Source organism: Trichosurus vulpecula, chromosome 6 (assembly GCF_011100635.1).
Source record: "Trichosurus vulpecula isolate mTriVul1 chromosome 6, mTriVul1.pri, whole genome shotgun sequence".
Lineage (NCBI taxonomy): Eukaryota > Metazoa > Chordata > Mammalia > Diprotodontia > Phalangeridae > Trichosurus > Trichosurus vulpecula.
This window is the reverse complement of record NC_050578.1, coordinates 78537358-78561020: the sequence shown is the minus strand read 5'-3', so window position 1 is coordinate 78561020 and position 23663 is coordinate 78537358. Positions and strand designations below refer to the sequence as shown.

General features: G+C 39.9%; 1 protein-coding gene across 1 annotated transcript in view; it reads right to left on the bottom strand.

Annotated features, from left to right (window-relative positions):
• Nucleotides 1-23663, bottom strand: part of SCARB2 (scavenger receptor class B member 2) — a 70306-nt gene that overhangs the window by 9267 nt on the left and 37376 nt on the right. Inside the window, exons 3-10 of the mRNA XM_036763025.1 lie at nucleotides 22644-22791; nucleotides 21137-21325; nucleotides 17347-17438; nucleotides 15416-15535; nucleotides 10267-10436; nucleotides 7936-8054; nucleotides 3893-3966; nucleotides 1647-1698 (exon numbers count right to left, since the gene is read on the bottom strand). Coding sequence (XP_036618920.1) covers nucleotides 1647-1698; nucleotides 3893-3966; nucleotides 7936-8054; nucleotides 10267-10436; nucleotides 15416-15535; nucleotides 17347-17438; nucleotides 21137-21325; nucleotides 22644-22791 — 964 coding nt within the window. The remainder of the gene's footprint in view (nucleotides 1-1646; nucleotides 1699-3892; nucleotides 3967-7935; nucleotides 8055-10266; nucleotides 10437-15415; nucleotides 15536-17346; nucleotides 17439-21136; nucleotides 21326-22643; nucleotides 22792-23663) is intronic.

The following is a 23663-nucleotide window of genomic DNA, read 5'->3' as shown; positions in this document are numbered from 1 at the left end:
GATTCTGTCAATATTTCTTTAAGTAACAGGTGTGTCAAGTACATTCAAATTGTGATTTTTCTTTAGAACAATCTGATTTGCCTATTAAGTCATCTGGAATGAATGAATGTGAATAGGGAAACATTCCATGTGAGAGAAACACATCTTTGTGGGTGTGGGGATTATAATTGCCCAATCTGCAAGAAAAACCATGGAGACAGAGCTCTGAGCCAATGGCACTTCATTAAATAGTCCATGATCCTGTCTAATTAAGTGGACCTCAGATCTTCCTCGTGATCTGAGATGCCCCCTTCTTCCAGAGCCTTATTTTTATAAGGCTTGATACCACATTTGATACTTGACCACTGTAGAGGGCTACATAAAGTACACAACCCGTTGGTTGATAGACCTTGCTTCATGGGACAAAAACAATGCATCAGATAGAAATGTTATGTCAGCATGGGGTCTCGGGTTGGGTGAAGCATGGGGCATTTTCACTGACTAAGCTGTCATAAGATAGTCATAAGATGGTCACCTGATCATGTTGGACAAGAGAGAGTGGTCTGGAGGTACAAAAATAAGTTGGGGAACTTTCCATGTAATTGAGTCACCTCCACCATGCTAGGTTTGATCACCATGACAAGGAAAAACAAGGGTGAAGGGTCTCTAGTTAGCTTCCTATGATTAAGCAAGTGAACTTAAAATCTGCAGTTCACCTCTCCGAGACCTAATATACAGAACTAATAATCACTACCTCTATGGAATCATATCAAACTGATTCATACTGATTAGACTAGAGTAAAGGTCCAAATGAATCATCTCTTGAAAGGGAATATTTTGGGATATCATGAATGATTCCTACTCTTTGTCTAGGCATGATCTAGGTTCCCTATGATACAGTGGAAGTACCTGCCTTGATAATATGGCTAGTGGGAAACCAGGACAGCATAAGGAGACTAGATTTTCTGAGTACCCAAAAGGACCTGAGAAGGGATGTTCCTTGTTAAAATATTCCTTTATTTGAAACTGGTACTCTTCTTGATAGCCTCTCAAAATAGCTATAACCGAAGCTTGTAAGTAATCCCCAAACTTCATCTGGGTCATTAATTTAATCCCATCTTCTCTCTAAATTTGAATGAGTACCTCCCTATAAGATTCCTGACAGAGGAACTAATGAGCATAAAAATGTTTCTCAGTGTTGCTGTGATGAGGAGCTTTTTTTTTTTTAGTACAATGGAAATAATACTGAGTCAGAGGCCATAGGTTCAAATCCTGCCTCTAATATTTATTACTTGTATGACATTAATCAAGTGAACCTCCCTAATTTTCCTCATTTCTGAAATGAGGGGGTTGGACTAGATGGTGTATCTTTCAGCTCTAGAACAGGGATCTTGTAATCTTCAGTGATACCCAAACTGGAATAAATAAATACATACACACATGTGTATATATGTATACACCAGAAACTGTCCATATGAGGACAAACAAATGTGAGTTTTTGTTTGGTTGGTTTTGGGTTTGTTTTTTGAACCATCAGACTCTTCTTTCAACTCTTTAAATTAAAAATATATTTTTAAAAATTGGACATCTTTATAGACCATTTTTTCCAAATGAAGAATCCCAGTCTTCTCAAACAACCATGCCCATAATGTTCTTTTGAGACTTACCTCATTTAGATACATGACTGGGAAAACCAAGCTCTTGATGTTTCCAGTTTCACTACAATAAAAGAAAGGACAGTAATACTTTGTAATATTTCTATACATCATAAAAACACATCACCATAAGGACACATTAAACTGAAAGGACAAATCTATAACATGAAAACAGTTGTAAGAGTAAGGAGGAAACAGGGATTTCTTCCTTGGTCTTACTACTGAATTCTCAGTTGCTTTCTTATAAATGGATGTAGATCAGAAATTAAATTTGAATTATCTTGTAACTCTAGATTCATCAGTTAAATCCATTCAACAAAAATATAAGTGCCTTCTCCATGTGTCAGTTTTTCATATTCATGAGGTATGCCTATGAAATAATGTTGCCTGTTTTTAAGTGAACATACCAGAATTTTTATGTCCAAAATGAATGTTCCCTTCCCAGCAGCCACTTGGACTTAAGGCTATCCACCTACAAGGATGATGCTGTCATGCCTTAAAACATTTTTGGAATTCTTGCTTAATGATACATCACTTTGCATATTCCCAGCATGATCAACCTTCACCATTTAAAAATGAATAATTCACATTTGTCTATTCTGCCTTATGGAAATTATAATTTTTTCTCAGAAGCTTCAAAATATTACCATACCTATTTTACAGATGAGGAATTAAGGGAGCAAGTCACACAGGTGGTACACAAATCTGTGTCTTTTATCTCCAAGTTCAGTTCTCTTTACATTTACCAGGCCATCTCTGTTCACTTATGAGGGCAGAATTGTGTATGGGGGTGGGGGAGTATGGGGTGAGGGTATGTGTTTGGGGGGGGGTGATGGGGACCAGCCCAAAATTATTACAAGCTGATTTTAGTGAGTGATAAGATGAGTGATCCCTTATTCAATTTATTAAAGTACCTACTATGTGCAGAATACTGGGCCAAGCCCTGCAAAACTGGAAAGGTAGGAGGGGGCTAGATTATAAAGGGCTTTGAATGCCAAACAGAGCCTTTTGTATTTGCTCCCAGAGGCCATCAGGAGCCACTGGAGTTTACTGAGTAGGGGGTGACATGATCAGACCTGTGCTTTAGGGAAATCACTTTAGTGGCTGAATGGAGGATAGATTGGAGTAGGGAGAGACTTGAGGCAGGGAGACACACCAGCAGGCTACCGTAATAGTCCAGGAGTGAGGTGGTGAGGGTCTACACTAGAATGGTGGCAGGGTCAGAGGAGAGAAGGGGGCGTATACAAGTGATGTTGCAAAGGTGAGTTTAAAATGTCTACTGGATATCCAGTTCAAGCTCTCTGAAAGGCAGTTGAAGGTATGAGATTAGAGGTCAGCAGAGAGACTGGGGCAGGAAAGGTAGATTTGAGAATCAACAGCATAGAGATGATGATTAAATCCATGGGAGATAATGAGATCACCAGTGAAGTAGTATAGAGGGAGAAGAGGAGCCAGGAGAAACACCTGGGGAACACCTATGGTTAGAGGGAGTGATCTGGAGGAGGATCCAGCAAAGGAGACAGAGAAGAAGAGGTCAGATAGAGGGGAGGAAGACCAGGAGAGAATGGTGTCCCAAAAACCTAGAGAGGATTTTCACATTGGAAAGGCTTCATGGAGAAGGTGAGATTTGAGCTGAGCCTCAGACAAAGAACAGATTTTTGACAGCAGGAAATGGGAAGGAAGTCAGCCCAGGGAAGAAACAGCATATAGGTGATTAAGGACAAGAAGTATTTCAGAGACTACTTGGCTCAAATGCAGAGCTTGGAAGACAAGGCTTGAAAGGTAGATACAGTTCTGAAGGCACGTAGCAAAGGGCCAGGCTGTGGAAGGCCAGAAGAATAGACTTCTCCTGGATGCAATGGAGAACTACTTTGAAGAGGACAGTGATGACGAAGGCGATGCCCTAAAAAGATTTCTCCAGGGGTGGTGTGTAGGATGGACTGGAAAGGGAAGAATATAAAGAGTATAAAGGCAGGGAGAATGGTTAGGAGCTAGGGAGATTGCCAAGTATGAAGTGATCAGGGCCCCAACCAGTGTGGTAGCAAAAGGAATGGAAAAAATAGGAGAAACATTGCAGGGGACATGTATTCTACATTTGAACAGCCTCTCTCAAGAGGCCAATTATGGACCAAGCTCCCTAGGGCAGGAGTCAACAGGGGTCACCTCCACTATCACTAACGAACACCTGTTTGTTAATGGATTTAAATTGTTCTTTGCTGTTATTACAAAAAAAAAAAAAAGGGAGGGGGGAGACTTACTCAAATCCATCTATATGTCGGACGTGAACATTGACCTGTAACCTCTTGCATCCTCTTAGGATAGTCCCAGTAAGCTGAAAATTAAATAGAGTAAAGGGGGAAAATATTAAAAGAAATAATATTTTAAATGTTAAAATAAATATTAAAATAAATATTTAAACGGATGCACGCTATCAGAACAGCATTCACAAAATAGTCAAAATGATAAAGAACAACATTGATCCCAAATAAGAGATACCTCATCCTGCTCTTTGAGGGGAGGGAGAGGTATCAATAGGAATAGGACATTATGTATAACATCAGTTTCCTTTTATGTATTGATGGGTTTTACTGAATTTTTTTTCTTTTTTTGAAAAATTCTTTGTTAAAAGGGATGGTTTTTTGGAAGGGAGGAAGGGGAAGGACACAGGAAGAAATCTAGGTGATTTTTTAAAATAGTTTTTTTTATGTTTTGCTTTTCCATCACCTAGATATCAATAAAATCTATTTTTAAAAAGCATAAATTTGACTTTTTGCTTAGAATTTCATATCATTCTAATTCTGACCAACACTGAGGCCTCTCTATAAGGCTCACTGGACAGTACCCTAGTACGAACTGTAATACAAAGAAAATAAACTATGAATGATCACTTAAAATATAGGCTCCCTGGGCCAAGAGCTAGAAGGGACTTTCGCACTGATTTTGGCGATCCCCGCCCCCTCCTCATTTTATAAATGAGGAATCCAAGGCTCAGAGAGCAAGTGCATTGCTCAAGGTTACCCCAGTAGTAATAGAATCACCCTATGATAGAGTCACCCTCCCTTCACCTCCCCTCCCCTATGAACGTGGTTTACAAATCCAAAGCCAGATCTAAGCCCAGGGCTCATTTTCGTGGTTTCTTACAGAGAGGACATAATAGCATGGTTCAAACAGTTTCTTTTTAGCCCTAACAGCATAATAAAGATTAGTAAAATACTGAGTCATGTACAAAGTGTAAGGAAAGCAGAAATGGGGCTTTGACCCTCAACAAAAGCACAGTTGTCCTGTGCAAAGAGAATCCAAGTCTGGGGACAAGAACTGATGGATGCAAAAGCAGGACAAAAGCCAGGAATTCCCCTTCACGATTCAGATGAATGGGACTCTTCTGGAGCCAAGAGTACTTCCCCTCAAAATGACATCATTCAATCACACGGACCCCAAGCAAAGGATCAACTACTGGGGGAGGCTGCTGGTAAGGAGAGGCCATGGGGACTGGAACAGATTCAGTGTGCTGAGAGGGAAGGGAAAGTGTGTACACCTAGAAAATGCACATGAATCAGTGCACACACTCACGCGTGCACATGTGCGCGCGCGCGCGCACACACACACACACACTCTTTTGTCACTAACAAACATCTATTTGCTGGTGGATTTAAATTATTCTTTGTTATTATTACAGAAAAAGGGGAAAGACTCAAATCCACATACAAACTGAAAAGAAAAAACATTTTAGGCAAAACACTAAAAATTCAAATTCAAATTAGCCAATCCATCATGAAGTACTTAATGAGTGATAGTTATTTGCCAAGCACTGTGATAAGTGGAAAGAAAAACCAAAAACAGACCCTGCCTTCAAGAAGCTCAGATTCTAGGGGGAGACAACACATACACATGTGTGTCTATGTATATATGTACCTACGCATATATGTCTGAACATGAAACATAAATATAGAGGAGAAGGGACTAGCAGCTGTGGGAAGTAGAAAAGACCTCCTGTAAGAGGTGTTCCTTGGGCCAAGTCTTAAGGAACGCAAGAATTCTAAGAGCCAGAGGTAATAATGTGGGAGAGCATTCCAAGAATGGTTCAAAGGCACATGGAGCTGGCATGGAGAGCAGTCTTGTGTTAAAGGGCTAGAAAGACAGGTAAGGGGTAGGTTCTGAAGAGCTTTAAATGCCAAAGAGAAGCATTAAATTTTATTCTAGAGGTAATAGGGAGCCATTGGAAATTACTGAGTGAGGGTGGGATTGACATGAACAGTGTGTATGCTTTAGGAAAATCACTTTGGCAGCTTAGTGGAGGATGGATGGGAGAGGGGAGAGACTTGAGGGAAGGAAATAAATTAGGTTATTGCAAAGTGGGGGGAAAAGGTGATAAAGCCCTGAACTAGGGTTGTAGTTATTTGAGCAAAGAGAAGGGGAAATATGTAAGAGATGTAGAGAAAAAATTATAACATTTAGCAACTGATTAAATATGTGTGATGAGTGAGAGAAGAATCAAGGAGGGATGGTACTGATATTGTAATGTAGGTGACTAGAAGACGGTGTCCTTGACAGAAATAGGGAAGAGAGGAAGGTTTGGGGAAAAGATAACTTCTGTTTTGGACATGTTGAATTTGAGATACCTAAGGGAATCCAGTTCAAAATATCCAATAAGCCTTTGATGATTTGGAGTTCAAGAAAAAGACTAGGAATCATCTGTATAGAAATGATAGTTGGACCCATGGGAGCTGAGAATAGAGAGAGGATAGAGGAAAAAGAGAGGAGAGCCTAGAATAGGATTTGGGGGCACCCACAGTGAGTAAGCATGACATAAATAAAGATCCAGCAGCAGAGACTGGTATAGTTAGATAAAGTTAGACGCAAAGGAGGGAAACCAAAAGACAGTAGATATGAAGATAGGGAGAATAGAGAGAACACATCTAAGCCTTGATCAGTGTGAACACTGAATTCTGAGAAGTGGTTACACACATTCAGTTATAATGATGTAATATTTAGTCATTGGTTCCAGCCCAATGGAAATATGCAATGTCAATTTGACCACTGAACATAGTCATATCCAAGAGGAGAAAGTGGTCAACCACATCAAAAGCTCAAGGCCATTATATTTAGCAATTAAAAGATAACTGGCAACTTTGAAGAAAGTAGTTTCAATTGAATGAAGCTAGACCAATGAAGGTTTAAGAGAAGGAAGGAAATGGAGGTGCCAAAAGTAGATTGGCTTTTTAAAGGAATTTAGGGTTTAATGAAGTGGACCACACCTATAATCCCTGTTACTAGGGAGGCTGAGAGTTTTGAGCTGCAGAATGCCTAAAGCCAACCAGGAGTCCACACTCCGGCATCAACATGGTGAGCCCCTGGAAGTGGGGATCTACCAAGCTGCCTACAGAGGGATGTATCTGTCCAGGTTGGAAAATGAGCTGGTAAAAGCTTTGTCTTTTTCCACATCCTTTACTCTAGATTGAAAATCCATCCTTCCATTGTATCGTCAAACATTTCTTTATTCAGTATCTTTTGCTGGCAGCACATACCCCACCCCAACTCCCAAGAGGCCACTGTAGCATCGGCTCAGTTCCCCTTACTTCAGCTGCTACTACTATCTACTACCACCCAGAGCCTCCACCTGGTTCTCAAGCCCTAGTCCTCCATCATCATGATTCTTTTCTGCCTCTGCCACTCACCTTTGGACTCTCTGCACCTTCCCCTCCCCCCCACCGCCCCCTGCAAAAGGATTAGGGGGACCCATTATCGTGGCCGCTAGGATACCCACTTCTCTCCCTCCAAACTTGGAATGAGAATTTTTCCAACCTGTGTTTCCCCCATGCACTCCAGTGGCCCCATATAGGCAAGCATGCCATGCCTCCAGTATATTTCCAAACACCTAGAGGGGTTCTTAACCTGGGGTCAGTGAATTTGTTCTTAAAAAATATTTTGATAACTATATTTCAATATAATGGTTTTCCTTTGTAATCCTATATCTTTTATATGCTTTTAACATGATTCTGAGGAGGGATCCAGAGGGTTCACCAGACTGCCAAAGGGATCCATGACACAAAAAAAGTTAAGGACCCCTGACTTGGAAGACAGAAGTATTGATGCTCATGAAGTGTTCCCCTGCCAGGGCCTTCAGAACTTTATTTATGGAAGAGGAAGAGCCCAAGTCTTGTAATGTGGACAGAAAAGTGTTGGGCTAGGTTTTCTTTCCCATTAAGCAGAGGTAGTTTGTTTTTTTTTTTAAGAGTATAATGCAATTGACCCACAGCAATGGAGTGGAAAAGAGGAAATCCTCTGAGGAGATTGTACTCACTGGGTTGATATCCAAGAATGTCTCATGGTCTTCCTTATTCGGATTCATGCCTTTTACAGCTGAAATAAATTTCTCATCTGCTTGGTAGAAGTGTGGAGAAGACAGAAAAATGGGAGCACCTGTATTTCAAGAGAAGAGAGGGAAATTTCATTTAATACTTAAAATGCTTCAATAAATATGATCTGTTTTGTCTGAGTTGTCTTCCCAATTAGACTGTAAGCTGGGCAGGGGCAGTTTTTACTTTTTTTTTTTTGTGGCCCAGCACTAAGCATGGTGCCTAGGACATAATAAGCTTAGCAATGCTTGTTGATTGAATCATTAAGCCAAGAATAAACATCCTCCAACCACACCCCTAAAAGAGCTGAATGCAGTGACTTCTGGTGGAATCCTTGGGGCCAAGAGAACGTCTTTGGTTTGTACCCCTAGTGGCTATCATAGAGATTTCATAGATATTGGTTGAACTGAATTTGTTGAAATCCCATTTGTTGAAGGAACACTGATTTAGCACATATATACTGATAGTCTATCACAAGTACAGCTGGGATATGTCTTAGGTCAAATTTGCCTGGGCTCTATCTAAGGGACAGCAAGGATCGTTTGAAGTCACCCAGCAAGTCAATGGCAGAGGTTGGAATCTTGGTCCTGCATCCTCCCCTTCTATACCCCTTATTAACTTCTTTAGGCCCCATGAACCAGAGATGTTCCTAACCCTGAAATCATCCCTAAAAAGGGTTTTAAAACCATTTGGGTAATGGAGGAAAGGATAGTTTGCCATCTTGCTTTGTAGGAAAAAGGGCATGGATTGATCAATATTTCCTAAAACTATTAAATTTAAGGCATGCTAACATGAAATGACATCTGTAGAGTATGTTTCCCAAACTACAACATTCCTTAAAATCCAAACATTTCATAATGGGGATCCCTGAAAAGTGTCAATTACAGCTGGAATTGGCAACTGTTTCCACAGCCACCTGCTCCTTCATGATGGTGGGGCCAAGCCACAGTATTTTGTGAATTCTGGGAACATTGACCCAGAGAAAATGTTCAAGAGGCAGCAGAGTCTCACAGTGAACTTCACTCAGGATGGATCATCAGACCATCAAATTCTACCTGCAGGGTTTGTTCAGTGGTTTTGCAAAAACAATTTTATTTCCTTGGTTCTTGTATTCCTTATATGTAAAATGAGATTTTCTGACCTTCAAACTGACATAAGTCTAGGAAATATTGGCTCAACATTTAAAAAAAAACCACAAACCACCAATCCCCTAGTGGTAAAACTAAATAGAATATTTCTGGCTATTTCAGTTCAGGGTGCACATTTTCTCTGTCTTTCTCTCTCCATCTTTCGCTGTCTCTGTCTCTTTCTCTCTTTCTGTACCTAACTCTGTTTCACTGTTTCTCCTTCCTTCCTTCCTTCCTTCCTTCCTTCCTTCCTTCCTTCCTTCCTTCCTTCCTTCCTTCCCCCCTCCCTCCCCTCTCTCTCTCTGTTTTGCCAAACTGCCATTTAGATAGATTCAGAAATGAAAGTGATACAAAACAAAAAATATCAATAATTTTTAAAAGGAAAGCATAGTTCATATATCTATCACTTTAAAACTTAAAAAGGACTTTACATATCTTATCTCATTCGATCCCCACAATGACTTGGCGAGAGAGGTGCTAGCCTTATTTTAAAGATGAGAAAACCTGGGGCAACTAGGTGGTGCAGTGAGTAGAGCACCGGCCCTCAAGTCAGGAGGACCTGAGTTCAAATCCGACCTCAAACACTTGATACATGTACTAGCTGTGTGACCTTGGGCCAAGTCACTTAACCCCAATTGCCCTGCCCCCCCAAAAAACAACCAACCAAAAAAAAAGGTGAGAAAACCAGAGCTCAGGGAGTTTAAGTATCTGCCCAGGGTCAGATAGCTAACAAGTGTCGGAAGTGAGATTCAAACCCAGGTCATCTAGAACTGAGGTGTCAAATTCACAGCCAGCAAGCAGCCCACGAAATTCTTGAGTGCAGCCTGAACCAGATGAAAATGTAATTAGGAAATATTTAACAAAATAAAAATACACTACAACACAGATAATGTCAATTTGTGGTTTTCCAAGTCAATTTGTAGCCTGTTAGAATGACCGTACTTCTGTTTGAGTTTGACAGCACTATTCTAAAGGACCCTAAGTTAGAAAGGTAGGAATGTTTCAGTTCGATGATCAGCAAACTTGGTGAAAGTGCATGTAAGAATACATCTTAGCCTCTTGGGTGGGAGAAGTAGGGTCAAAGACCATCTCTCATACCTTCTGCATTTCAGAAACCCATGATCCAGGCCTCTCTTTAAGCTTACTTACCATTCTTACAGCTACTGACATTCAGGACACCTGAACCCAAACAATTTCCTGGTGGAATACAGAAGCAGCTGTTATCAGAGTTATTGGCGAATATTTCAGGTGGTATGTTAAACCGAAACGAAGGGATTCCTTCAACACTTCCAATGTTATTGAATGTTAGATACACTGACCTGCAGAGAAACAAAGACAGAGTCAATGAGAATGACCAATGAGGGCTGGAACCACGGGCTTCAAGGCAAAGCACCCAAGTTAGAACATGGCCAAACTACAGTGCTGGCATCATAGAGCTTTCAAGGCACTCTTGGCAGAGGTTTCCTCTGTCCTTCATCCTAGGGGAGATCTACATAGAGAGGTTGACTTTGCCACCTCCACCCAGCATATTGGACATGGTCTTCTATGCAGCCTAGATATTGGACATGGTCTTCTATGCTGCCTAGATATTGGACATGGTCTTCTATGCAGCCTAGATATTGGACATGGTCTTCTATGCTGCCTAGATATTGGACATGGTCTTCTATGCTGCCTAGATATTGGACGTGGTCTTCTACACAGCCTAGATATTGGGCATGGTCTTCTACGCAGCCTAGATATTGGACATGGTCTTCTATGCTGCCTAGATATTGGACGTGGTCTTCTACACAGCCTAGATATTGGACATGGTCTTCTATGCTGCCTAGATATTGGGCATGGTCTTCTACACAGCCTAGATATTGGACATGGTCTTCTATGCTGCCTAGATATTGGACATGGTCTTCTATGCAGCCTAGATATTGGGCATGGTCTTCTATGCTGCCTAGATATTGGACGTGGTCTTCTATGCTGCCTAGATATTGGACGTGGTCTTCTACGCAGCCTAGATATGGATGTAGTCTTCTATGCAGCCTAGATATTGGACATAGTCTTCTCTGCAGAGTAGATATGGGGAAAGTAGACTTCAAAAGGTTCAGAGGAAAGATAGGTAGGAGCTTAAGGAGCAAAATGCTTCAGGAAAGATGAGAGATGCTCAAGAATGAAATTCTAAAGACATGAAGGGAAACAATTTCAATGAGAAGAAAAAATGGCATTTGTCTGAAGAGACTGATGTGGATGCACAGGGAACTAATCAACCAACTTAGATTTAAAAAAGAAATGTTCAGAAGATTTTAAAAAAGTCAGGTTCCTGAAGGTGAATGTGAGCATTGCAAAGTCCCCCAAAACCAGAATGAGAAAAGTAAAGAATGGGCTGAGGCTGCCAAGGAAGGCTGGGAACAACCAACATGACTTTTTAAGCTAAAAGGGGAGGGGAGAAGATACAGAGCTTTTACTTGGGGTGGATGAGAGAATGATAATGACAACAGAAAGCAGAGCTGCCTAATTCATAGTTTGCTTAGGGAAGGAGAGGGAGGGAGAGGGAGAGGGGGAGAGAGAGTATTGATAATCAAGATAATTAAGGAAATAGGAAGTGAGCACCTAAATGCCCTGGATGAATTCAAGCCACCTGGCCCAAATGAAGTAGATCCTTGAGTCCTGAAAGAAATTGGCAGATGTGGATTGAAGCCTAAATTTTCAAAAAAGGGAAGAGAACAGAGTTAGTAAACCCTAAGTTACTCTGATTCCTGGAAAAATTCTAGAATGGATCATTAAAGAGAAGGTTGGTGAACATCTAGAAAGGAAAGCAGTGATTTCAAAGAGCCAGCCTGACTTCATCAAGCACGGTTCATATGAGACAAACCTAATTTCCATTTTTGTATTAATGAATTAGTAGATGAGAGATGCTGTGGATTTAGGGGTTGGACCAGATGACCATCGAGGTCCCTTCCAACTCTTAAATTTTGTGATTCTTTAGAATACTTGAAGGGCTGACAAATGACAGCTGAAAAAGACATTTTACTTATTCTATGTAATTCCAAAGGGCAGAACTAGGACTGGTGGGGAGAGACTGTAATCAGAAATGGCCATCTCAGTATGAGAAATAACTTTCTAATGATTACAACTGTCCCAAAATGGAACTGAGTGCTTCATGAAGTGGTGGGTTCAAGCATCATATAGATGATCCATTTCAAGGGGTCTTGAGCTTAATGATCAACACTAGGATTCCACCTCAAGAGGCTCCAAATGCAGCAGATTTTAGAGGCAATGTGGTTTCAGTCAATGGAGTGCTGCATTTAGTGCCAGAAAGACATGAGTTTGAAACCTGCCTCAGACACATACTACCTGTATGACCCTGGGCAAGTCATTTAACCTCTATTTGTCACTGTTTCCTGACCTGTAACCTGAGATGGTTAGTCAGGGTGACCTCTGAGGTCTCTTCCAGCTCTAAATGCATGAATGCATAAAGCATTTATTAAGCACTTAATGTATGCTAAATGGCAGCTAGGTGGTGCAGGGGATACAGGGCTGAATCTGGAGTCAGGAAGACTCATCTTCCTGAATTCAAATCCAACCTCAGAAACTAGTTATGTGACCCTGGGCAAATCACTTAACCCTGTTTGCCTCAGTTTCCTCATCTGTAAAATGTGCTGAAGAAGGAAATGGCAAACCACTCCAGTATCTTTGCCAAGAAAATGCCAAATGTGGTCACAAAGAGTCTGACACAACTAAAAAAGACTCAACAACAACAAAAACAACACACACTGAGTGCTGGTGCTACAAATAGAAAAGACAGTCCTTGTTCCCAAGGAGCTCACATTCTAATCTATGTTCCTACTGATGTGTTCTTGTGTTCATCTCAGTTTGCAGAGGAAAATGGAGGAAACCCACAGATGAGTGACTTGCCCAACGTCTCACCAGCAATGATACAGCCAGTATTTAAACTCGGGTAATCTGTCCCCAACACTTCCCTATTAATTCCCCTCCTTCCACTTGCACTAATCTCTTTTCCTTCGTTTTCATTCCCTTCCCCTAAGCCAACCTGGAGCTTTCACTTCTCATTGTGGGGAGGTAGAGGCAGCACCCTAGAAACAGCCCAGAAAGGGGGGCAGAAAAATGACTCTACCACTTGACAATCAGCCAATCAAGACACATTTATTGTGCGCCTCCAGTGTACCAAGCCCTATGCCTGGCAAAGACAAAAGACAGTACCTGTCCTCAGGGAGCTCATAATTTAATAGGGGAGACAACATGCAAATACACATGTACAAACAAGCTATATACAAGATAAATGGAAATAATTAATAGAAAAAAAAACACCAGAATTAAGAGGGATTAGAAAAGGCTTCCTCTAGAAGGTGGGATTTTAGTTAGGCTTGAAGGAAGCCAGGAGGCCGAGCTGAGGAGGGGTAGGCATTCTGGGGAGACAGCCAGAGAAAATGCCTGTGGTGGAGAGAGGGTGTATCTTGTTTGTGGAACAGCCAGAAGGCCAGTGTCACTGGATCAATGGGTACATGGTGGGGAGTAAGGTGTAAGAATATGGGAAAGGCAGGGGCAGGGGCCTAGATTATCAGGGGCTTTACTTACTACCCATGTGACCCTGGACTAGATCCTTAACTTCCTGAATCTTAGTTTCTTCACCTGTAAATGAGGGGATTTGATGAGGTGGCCTCTCAGGGCCTTTTCTGTTCTAAATTTAAGTTTCTATGAATATGTCTTATATAATTATTCCCCCTTTTCCCCTCTATTATCTTGTGATAACTACTTTAGCATCCTGAAGAAAAGTGATACCAACTCTACAATCCTGATTATTATGCCCTTTATTTATTAATTTAATTTGAAGCTATTAAGTGTCTACTATGTACAAGGAAGGCATTGCGTTAGGGGGAAAGGATCAAAGAGGAATAAGATAGAATTCTGCACTCCAGGAGCAGAAAAAACTCCCCTTGATTACAGATTGAACACATCTATCAAATATTAATAAAGATAATTGTTTATATCTTTATACAAACCCACTTATAACTAATAAGTGTAGGAATAATTCACTTGAGGTATGATAGGACCAGGGTTTCCACTGTTTTCCCCCAAGAGGGATTAGTTTTCTCTAAAAGGCAAAAAGCTGTCTCTGGGATCTGAGTAATCATGCCTCATTTGCCAGAGTTTCTTGTTTCACTGAAGGGCATAAAAAGTCCCGTCCACATGGAATCTGTGCCTCTCCAATTTGGTGGATATCTGAATATCATTCAAGTCACCATATCCCACCCTGCTGACCAGACGCTTTTCCATATTAGTTATCCCTTCCCCATCATAATATTCCCCATCATGGTTTCCATACATTCTGGGTTGATGTAAGAAATTAAATGAGAATTTGGTGGGAGTTTTGCAGAAGCCGCAGATGACATGTGAAGGCCAGCAGATGACACAGAAAAGGTTTAGAAACTCAGACATTCATGATATATATGTATACATCAACAGTCTTTTAATATCACAATCATTCAGACTTCTTCTCTAGTATGAAGAGAGGGCCAAAAAATTTTACACGGATTTTCCAAATCATGGGGGCCCCATGTCCCTAACCTCTGTCATGTGGGAGGGACAACTATACAATAAAAGCTAGCAGCTTCTAAAGATGACAAGTGCCACCATGGCCTTGTTTCATATCTTTGCTGTGTTAGGGCAGTCACCTCTTTTTGTTAATGGCTCAATGACTTATGAGTGCCTCATTTTGTCACAAAATCAATCTGAATCAACCAGGAGCTGGCCTCTCACATGGGGTGTGGATAAAAATTCAGAAATTCTCCTTTTCCTATTTCTGATCGCTGCTTAACAATTTATAGGTCAATTGTAACAACTTTCAAACCTATCTTTATATTCAGCTAGATGGACATTTGTTGCATTTAGAGAAGTTTCTGTGGATAAATTCTGCATTTCAGAAAATGGTGAATGTCTTAGTTCATGGATGGGGAACCTGTGACCTTGAGGCCACATGTGGCTCTTTAGGTCCTCAAGTGCAGCTCTTTGAATCCAAACTTCACAGAATAAATCCTTTTATCAAGCGTATTTGTTCTGTGAAGTTTAGACTCAATCAAAGGGCCACTTGTAGCCTCAAGGCCACAGGTTCCCTACCCCTGGTCTAGTCTGTCAAATTCATATAATTTACCAGCACAATGGGTATAGATCAGAAGCAATTCAATTACTTACGTTGCATCTAACCTACTCTTATCGATTGATGATGCTCACAAAAAATCATCTTCCAAGATTTGGTGAGGCTGACCTACAGGAATTGTTTTATTATTCTCACCTGCAAAAATCAGAGGCAAAGACATAAAGGACTTCATCTTTGGATATTAATGGATGAAAGGAATTCCCATCAGTTCCATTAATCATGTTGCATTTCTCTGATGTCCACCAGTTAAGTGACCTGTAATTAAAATAAGAAAAGGAAAAGATGAGGGATAGATCAAAGGATGATTAAGTAAATTAAAAGTCTTTTGGGTCCACCCAGTTTGTAAGGATTTCCCACAGTTTAACTGGAAGTGATAGGATGCTTATGCTTACACCCTAACTCTAACAGCCTCTGCTTGGGTGGCTGTGCCTGAACCCCAATTCTAAAACACATTCTGGCCCTAGCAGTTTCTCTCTAGCTAAAGGGCAGTGTGCCCCAGCTTGTCTCTGCTCCTTCCTCAGTAAGCAGCTGTGCCTATCTATAGACTGATTCTCAGATGCTGATAATTGACTGTACACTGAGTCATGACCGTATTTACTACTTACTGACATTTCTAATATGTATCCTAGATGTAATATTTTATCTAACAAGACATTAGATGAGAAGCTACATAAAGATTGCTTGTTAGCCCTGACCGATAGTTAACTTAGTGACGTTTCACCGTCAAAACCACACTTCCAGGTCGCCCGCTTTGGGCTATTTCCCAGTGAACTCTGGGTAATACACCTGTGCGGTAGATACAAAAAGTGCATGTTCCTTTAAGAACTGACCACCCCTTAAACACTCCCTAATCCCACCCCAAAATACCTAATTGACATGTTTCACCCCCAAATCTTGTATTTAAGCTCTCCCCGCACCCCTCTAAGGTTGCAGGTTCCCTAAGAACTCTTGCCCACTGTAAAGCATAATAAAATCTTTGCCAACTTGACTTAGAGAATGCTTGAGATCATGAATTCATTCCAGGTGACCTTGCTCTGGGAACTTTGGTTTGGGATTCCTACATCCCTGTGTTTCTTTTCTCCTTCAACAGAAGCAGGCTACTTGTAGTATCAAATTGCATCTGAGATGTAAAAATGGCCTTTCGATCAGGTAATAAAAGTAGGGTAGCTCTGAATCTCTGATGCTAAAATCCTATGGGAAGAACCTTGTATCCCCAAAACAATCTGGGTAGTGGCAAAAGTCCTTCATAACGATTAGACCAAGAAGGTAGAAACACAACTCTCTTTAAGGTAAAAATAAATTTAAAATCATATTCCATTGTAATATGAATGCAATTGTTCACGACAAATATTAAAACATAACTCATTAAGAACAAATATTACAAGAGCCTGTTCACATTTCTGACTGCATTCACTATAATAATAATGATGATGATGATGATAGCATTTCTTTGAGTTCTTTAATGTTAGCAAACTGCTTTACAAATATTATCTCATTTGATCCTCACAACAACTCTGGGAGGTAGATGTTATTATTATCTTCATATTACAGATAAGGAAACTGAGGCAAACAGAGGTTAAGTGACTTGCCCAGGGTCACACAGCTAGTAAGTGTGTCAAGCCAGTTTTGAACTCATGAATCTTCCTGAATCCAGGTCCAGCACTCTATCTACTGTGCAGCCTTCCCGCAAATGAATTTCATTTCCAAAGTGATGTAGTATTGAGAAAAATATCCACCTACTACCACCATGAAAGCAAAATAAGCAAAAGTCATCCATAAACAGCAGTAGCTAGAACTCAGTGAATGACCACTAAGTGGTGGAGACCAGACTCTGAAAGGTTTCTTTACTCACGTCTGGTCACAATACATCTAAAAAGCTTTTAAAAAATTCCATGTCATTTGCGCCTATGTGAAACACCTAGCTTCAGAAACTATTTATTTTGCAGCAGCTCTTAATACAAAAAATGTCCAGTGCTTAGCCAACCTAGTTCATACTGAAATTAATGAAATCTGTGGGCAGTACACCAAGAGAACCATTGGCGGGAGGGGCAGGTCAGATGCTTTACCTTCTCCCGTTCCACTCAATGATCTTTGTAAAATTAAGATAATTGTCTTCCCCAGTTAGAAAAAGGTAGTCACCGTCATCAGTTCCATTTTTCTAGAAATAAAAAAATGTAAAAACATAAGTTCACTCAAAAGTTAAGTCCTCATTATGAATGGACCTAATTTTGATGCCACAGAATAAAAGGGAATTTTGAACATTAAGTTGAAAGAGGAAGGAAAGAAGGAAGGAAACATTTATATAGCACTTACTATGTGTCAGGCATTGTGTTGAGTACTTTACAAATATTATTTCATTTGATCCTCCTGACAACCCTGAGAATTATTACCTTCACTTTACAGTTGAGGAAACTGAGTCAAAAGGTTAAGTGACTTGCCAAGGATTGAGAGAATCCTAACAAAGCTGCCCCTAGCCACTCCCCTGCCCCCCACTCAATATTCTAACTTCTTCATATATGCCTCACTGCTCACTAGAACAACAGGTGTGTGTCCATGAACTCATATTTCTCACAGAAGCAGCAGATGTGTCCATGGGATGGGATCCCAGTCACTGCCTCTAGCTAGCCACTGGCCCCAGACCCAGTCCTCATATTTCCCACAGAAATATCAGGTGTGTCCATGCACTCAGCCACAACCACATCCATCTAGTCTCAGATGGGACCACAATAGTCAGCCAATCAGAAAGCAACATTGCCAGGATGCCTAAGCAAGATGTGGGTCCCAAAACAATGGAATGGACTTTCCCTACGTAGGCACTTGTACATGAATAGTAAAGAACCGACCTAGTAAACTTATGATGTAGAGAGGCATATTATAATATCATTATCATACATACATATCCCCCCAATGAGTTTTTCTATATGCATTGTAGGTAATCGCATGCACAGTTTCACTGAGGCTAGGACCCCTCTCCTATTACCTAATCCCTTAACAAACCCCTCCTGCCTTTTTAATATTCATAATTTCTGTTATGTAATTGCATCTTTACCCTATAAAAATCCATCTTGCTTTCTCTGAAGTTGCTGGTTCCTCTTGGAACTTAGCCCGCTTCATGAGAGATGTCCATCTCAATGATAAATGCCTATACTTGGATTAGAGGTGGTCTGACTCTGAAGTCTTTGAGACAGTTCCACCACAACTTATCATGAAACCACCACAGGATCACATAGTTAATAAGAGTCGGAGGCTGGATTTAAACTCAGGTCTTCCTGACTCCATGGCCCACCACTTTATCCACTGAGCCCTGTAGCTGTCTCTAGGAAAGGACTAACCTTACCCCTCTCCACCAAACAGTTATTTATGAGCATATGATCTTATAACATAATGGACCTCCTAATTATCTGTTGTCATCAATGCATCATCAGTTAATATTTGTTTGGCTCAATTCTTCACAGGTGGTGCGACCAGCATAGCTTGAAGTCAGAAACACCTGGGTTCAAGTCCTTCCTCCTGGCCAGATTAAGTAACTCTAGGCAACTAGCAAAGGCTATAGATTCAGAGAAGATACTCATCTAAATTGGTAAGGAAGTTCACTCAATTGAGAATTCTCTACCACAGGGACAGTCCCAATCCCTATATCCCCAGGCATGCAGCTTAATAGACCCTTGTTTTTATTTAAAGATGCTATTAGTTTACCCATTTTGGCCTGAAAAAAATTGCACAGACCCATGTGGCCTCTGTACTGGACTCCACGAAGTCCCATATGGCAACATGGCTGAGGTATTGTTGGTATTAAGTTATCAGAAGCACAAATTTTTATATATATTTATATATATATGTATATACATATATGTATATATGTGTGTGTGTGTCCACTACAGGCTGCCTAGACCAAAATTCCTTTCCCTGGGCATCATTGATGGATTCACTTCCTCATCTTCTTCCACACCAGCCTCATCCCTCTGCATCCCTGTTCCACTCTAGCCTGCTCTTACATTGTGCCTTTTAGAACCAGTAACAAACATCCTGTTAGACTTGTGCCTTGACAATCCTCAAAAACTAATTTGTACATATTTCATATTTACTTTTGTATGTGTGTGTTGTTGCTCCCAATAGAGCATAAGCTCCTTCTGAAATAGTCCAACCAGTCTGGAAGCAATTATAAGAAATTACTAAGATAGCTATACCCTTTGAACCAAAGATCCTGCTGTTAGGCATATGCCCCAGGGTCAATGATAAAAAGAAAACCCTGGAAGACTGCAAAATATTTATAGCAATACTTTTTGTAGTAGCAATGAACTGGGAAGCAAAGAAAGTGTCCATTGATTGGAGAATAACTACATGAGCTATGATGCATGAAAGTTATAGAATATTAGTGAGCTGTGAGAAATGATAAAGGAAGGAAGACTTGTATCAACGGATGCAGAGTGAAGTTAGCAGAACCAGGAGAATGATATGTACTATGACTACAGCATTGGAAATGGAAAGAACAGCAGCAGCAACAACAAAAAAAATGATCGACTGAATGCTGTGAAATTATAAAAACTAAGTTTGGCTCCAAAAAAAGAGACATGAGAAGGTACCTCTTTGCAGAGGTGGTAGACTACAGATGTGGAGTATTGTATAGAATGTCAGAGTTTTTCAATGCATTTATTAATTTGGCTGAATATTTTTCTCCTCCTTTTTTAATTAAAGAAAGGCTCTCTGGGAGGAAGATAGAGGAAGGATATATGGGACAATGCAATTGATGTAAAAACAGGAGTTTTATGAAAAAATATTTTTAAACAAAAAAGGACACAATAGAAAAATATAAATTCCTTGAGAGCAGGAACTGTCTTTTTGTGGCTATTGTCGCTTGTCTTTGTATCTGTAGCACCTGGAACAGTGCTTGGTACTTAGTAAGTAGTAACTAATAAATAAAGTATAATATACAAATAATATATTATACAATATACATTATATAATATACCATGTATATTATATAATGTATAATATATAAAGTATAATAAAGTATAAACTAATAAAGTAACTACTTAGTAAGTAGTAACTAATAAATGCTTACTGAAGGGAAGGTGTTATCCTGGATTATTTTATTTCTCTCATCACACTGTTTAAAATAAAATTTTACTGGTAGCATCATTAAATTCCCACCAGATCTCACTGAGATAGGTAGGGTATCATCATCCCCATCCCACAAATAATGAAACTAGAGCAAATGATGAGTCCAGCATCAGACAAAAGTAGATGGAGAAAAGTAGCTCAGTTATTAGCCTCCTTTCCATCTCTTCCCTGCCCCTTGATTCTTACACGTGAGTTAAATCCCTTTGAAAGGTCATATCAACTCAAAAGTATACATGGCATCCCTCTATCGCCCTTCCACTTTCGTTATCTGTCAGGGGTGTACTGGAGCCCCTCAAATGGATTTGCAACAGCTGACTGTTAAAATTTCAGTGTGAGCATTTACACTTTAGAAATCAGCAGACTCACAAATCCAGGCTTGAATTACGGTTTTGTTAATTGCCTAGACTTAAGATAGTGATGGAGAAAATGTTAATATTTCAGATTTAACTTAAAAGTGTCTAGTGCAGACATTCTTCCGCAGACTGTTAGACATTTACCAGCACATCCCTGTATGGTCCTCTGCTACTCAATGATCAATGGAATTTTTAACTTACTATTTGAAACATTTAGAAAACCAGGTGGCCGTCCTTAAGAAGTGATGACAACTCTAGAATAAAGAAGCCCTTTATTTATGCTAGGTTATACTAGGACAATAAAGCCTCAGTCTGCCCTGCAGAATGGGATAAGCCATTTGTCACTGTAACAAAGGGTCCCTTACAAGAAAAATCCACTTACCCCATAGAATAAGCCAAAGTACGGTGAGATATCCGGTTTGAAAATACTAATAAGTGAGAAGAGCTCGTCTTTATAGCCCCACAATAGTTCATGAACAGTGTGGATCACAAACAGTTTCTGCTGATATGTCTTCAGCAGTCCTTCCAGGATCTCTTTCAGCAGACTGATCCTGGTCCACTCCATAGCAGTCTTGTTGACAAACAAAAACAAATTCAGATAACAGACAACAACCAAAGAGCCAAATGCATCAACGCCACCATTGATTTGGGGCAGCCTCTGTGGGACTTTCATAAAAATTTACTGCTTATGGTGTGAAGGGGCCTGAAAATCTGTTTCTTAAGGCTGAGATATTTTTTTAAAGACAAAGAAGGAACCATCAATAAGTTCTCACTGATGAAAGATCATGTGGAAGAAGCACGGCAGAGAGGCTCAAAATCAGTCCTATCCTAGAAGTCATTAATGAAAGTGTCATTTGACCTTCAACTTGTAGCTTCATTAGAACTCTCATTGGCCAGTATCAAATAAGACAATGGGGAAAAGGTTTTTTCAGACACACTGAGATCTCTAGTTTGAAAGGGGGAAAATTTTGGTAATGTCTTTAGCAGCCTTAAATTCCAAACAAAAAAAATTTTAAGTGAATTGGGAATTCTACAGCTAGAGTTTCTGATTACCCTGTCAGAAACTTTTGAATAGCTTAAGACTGCACTAAGACTTTTGGGACATCAGGTTACAGGCTGATTTCTTAGCACAAGTGCTGATTTTGCCCTCAGCACAAGAGAAGGCAGAACCAAAACCTCCGACTCACATTTTAACAGGCTTTAAAGACCATAAGAACTATAGAAGGAAAAGAAAGTTATACATGGAGACCTGTAGTTTCACATAAAATCCTTTTTTTTCTGTTCTATTTACACACATACACACACACACATACACACACATACACACACACATCTGTTCTTTTTGGTGTTTAAATTTTCTAAAAGGAGAAAAAAAGTGAGAACTGATAATTCTAGGATAACATTAAGACTAGGTAAGAGTGTTTTAAAGTCTAAAATCGATGTTCTCCTAATGCAAATATTGTAATAATAATAATTATACAATAATATAATAATGGTTATTATAATGGCTATATTATACATAATTATTACATGTAATAACTTAACAATTGTATAACACAATGGTACATTACACATGTACATTTGTATGTACATATACATAATAATTAGCACATTATTATAATATAATAATACATAGATTTTCAAGGTTTACAATGTGTTATATATATATTATCTCATTTGATTCTCACAACAACCCTGGAAAGAAGATGCTAATATTATTATTCTCATTTTACAGAGGAAGACATTGAGGTTGAGAAAGATAAACTGTCTTGCCTATGCTAATAATTATCTGAGGGGGGATTTGAACTCAGGTTTTCCTGACTCTCAGTCCATAAAATTTACCCACTGTACCACCTAACTGCCTCAATAACAATATCAAATCTACTTACTATGACAGGAATATTTAAAGTCCTGATCAAGTCAACTTCAGGGTCTCCAACAGATAGGTCCCGTTGAAAGATGTAGCTCTTGGGGTTAACTGCAGATATTTTTGTGCCATTATCCCAAAAGCGAATATTCTCTCTAGGTCGGTACTCCCTAGAGTATAGGAAAAAAAAAATTTAAGTTTTGTCTAATAATAGATGCCACTTTTACAAGCAAAAGTTTTCCTTTCATTGGTATGAAAGCTGATTTTTCTTGACTTAATAGAAAATGTCAGGGGCTGGGAATTATATGAGAGATGGAAAAACTACACATGAAAGCTAGAATGACGAAAGAAGACAAGATAGCGCTCAGCTTCATCTCCCATAGGCATCCTGAGCCATCTCCAGTCATCCTGATGAATATCAGGCCACTGGACCCGGATGGCTCTGGAGGGGAAAGTGAGCCTAGTGACCTTGCACAGCCCTCCCTCACTCAAATCAAAGTCAACTGCAAGTCATGCCGCCATTTTCCTGATGTCATGGTCCTCTTAGAAAATAAAGGACAAAAACATGACAATTTTTATCACTTCTTTCTTTTACCCCTCCCACTCCCATGATACGCAGGGCATCATAGAAATGGACACGTATTGGATCAGAATGGACCTGGTCAACTTGCCCAACATCCTCATTTTGTGACCCACCCATGGTCTCATAGGCAATAAACATCAAAAGTAAACATCAAAGTCACTGGTCTCCTGGTGATCTGAGAGAATTTCACTTTATCATTTCTGGAAAATCTCTATCCTGTTTTTGTGGTTGGATGCCATTTTTTAAATTGATTTATACATATCTCTGGGTTGACTTTTAACATTCATTTTTTTCATGCTTGTACCTCAAGAACTTGAGTTTCAAGATTCTAAATGTAATCACATGGGCTTCTAATCACTGTCAGTTTTCTAGGTTCTCCTACAAGTGGTTGAGAAATCAATGTACTCCAAAAAAGCCAATGCCAAGGTTTCACATCCAGCCATCTATTTAAACCCTCGT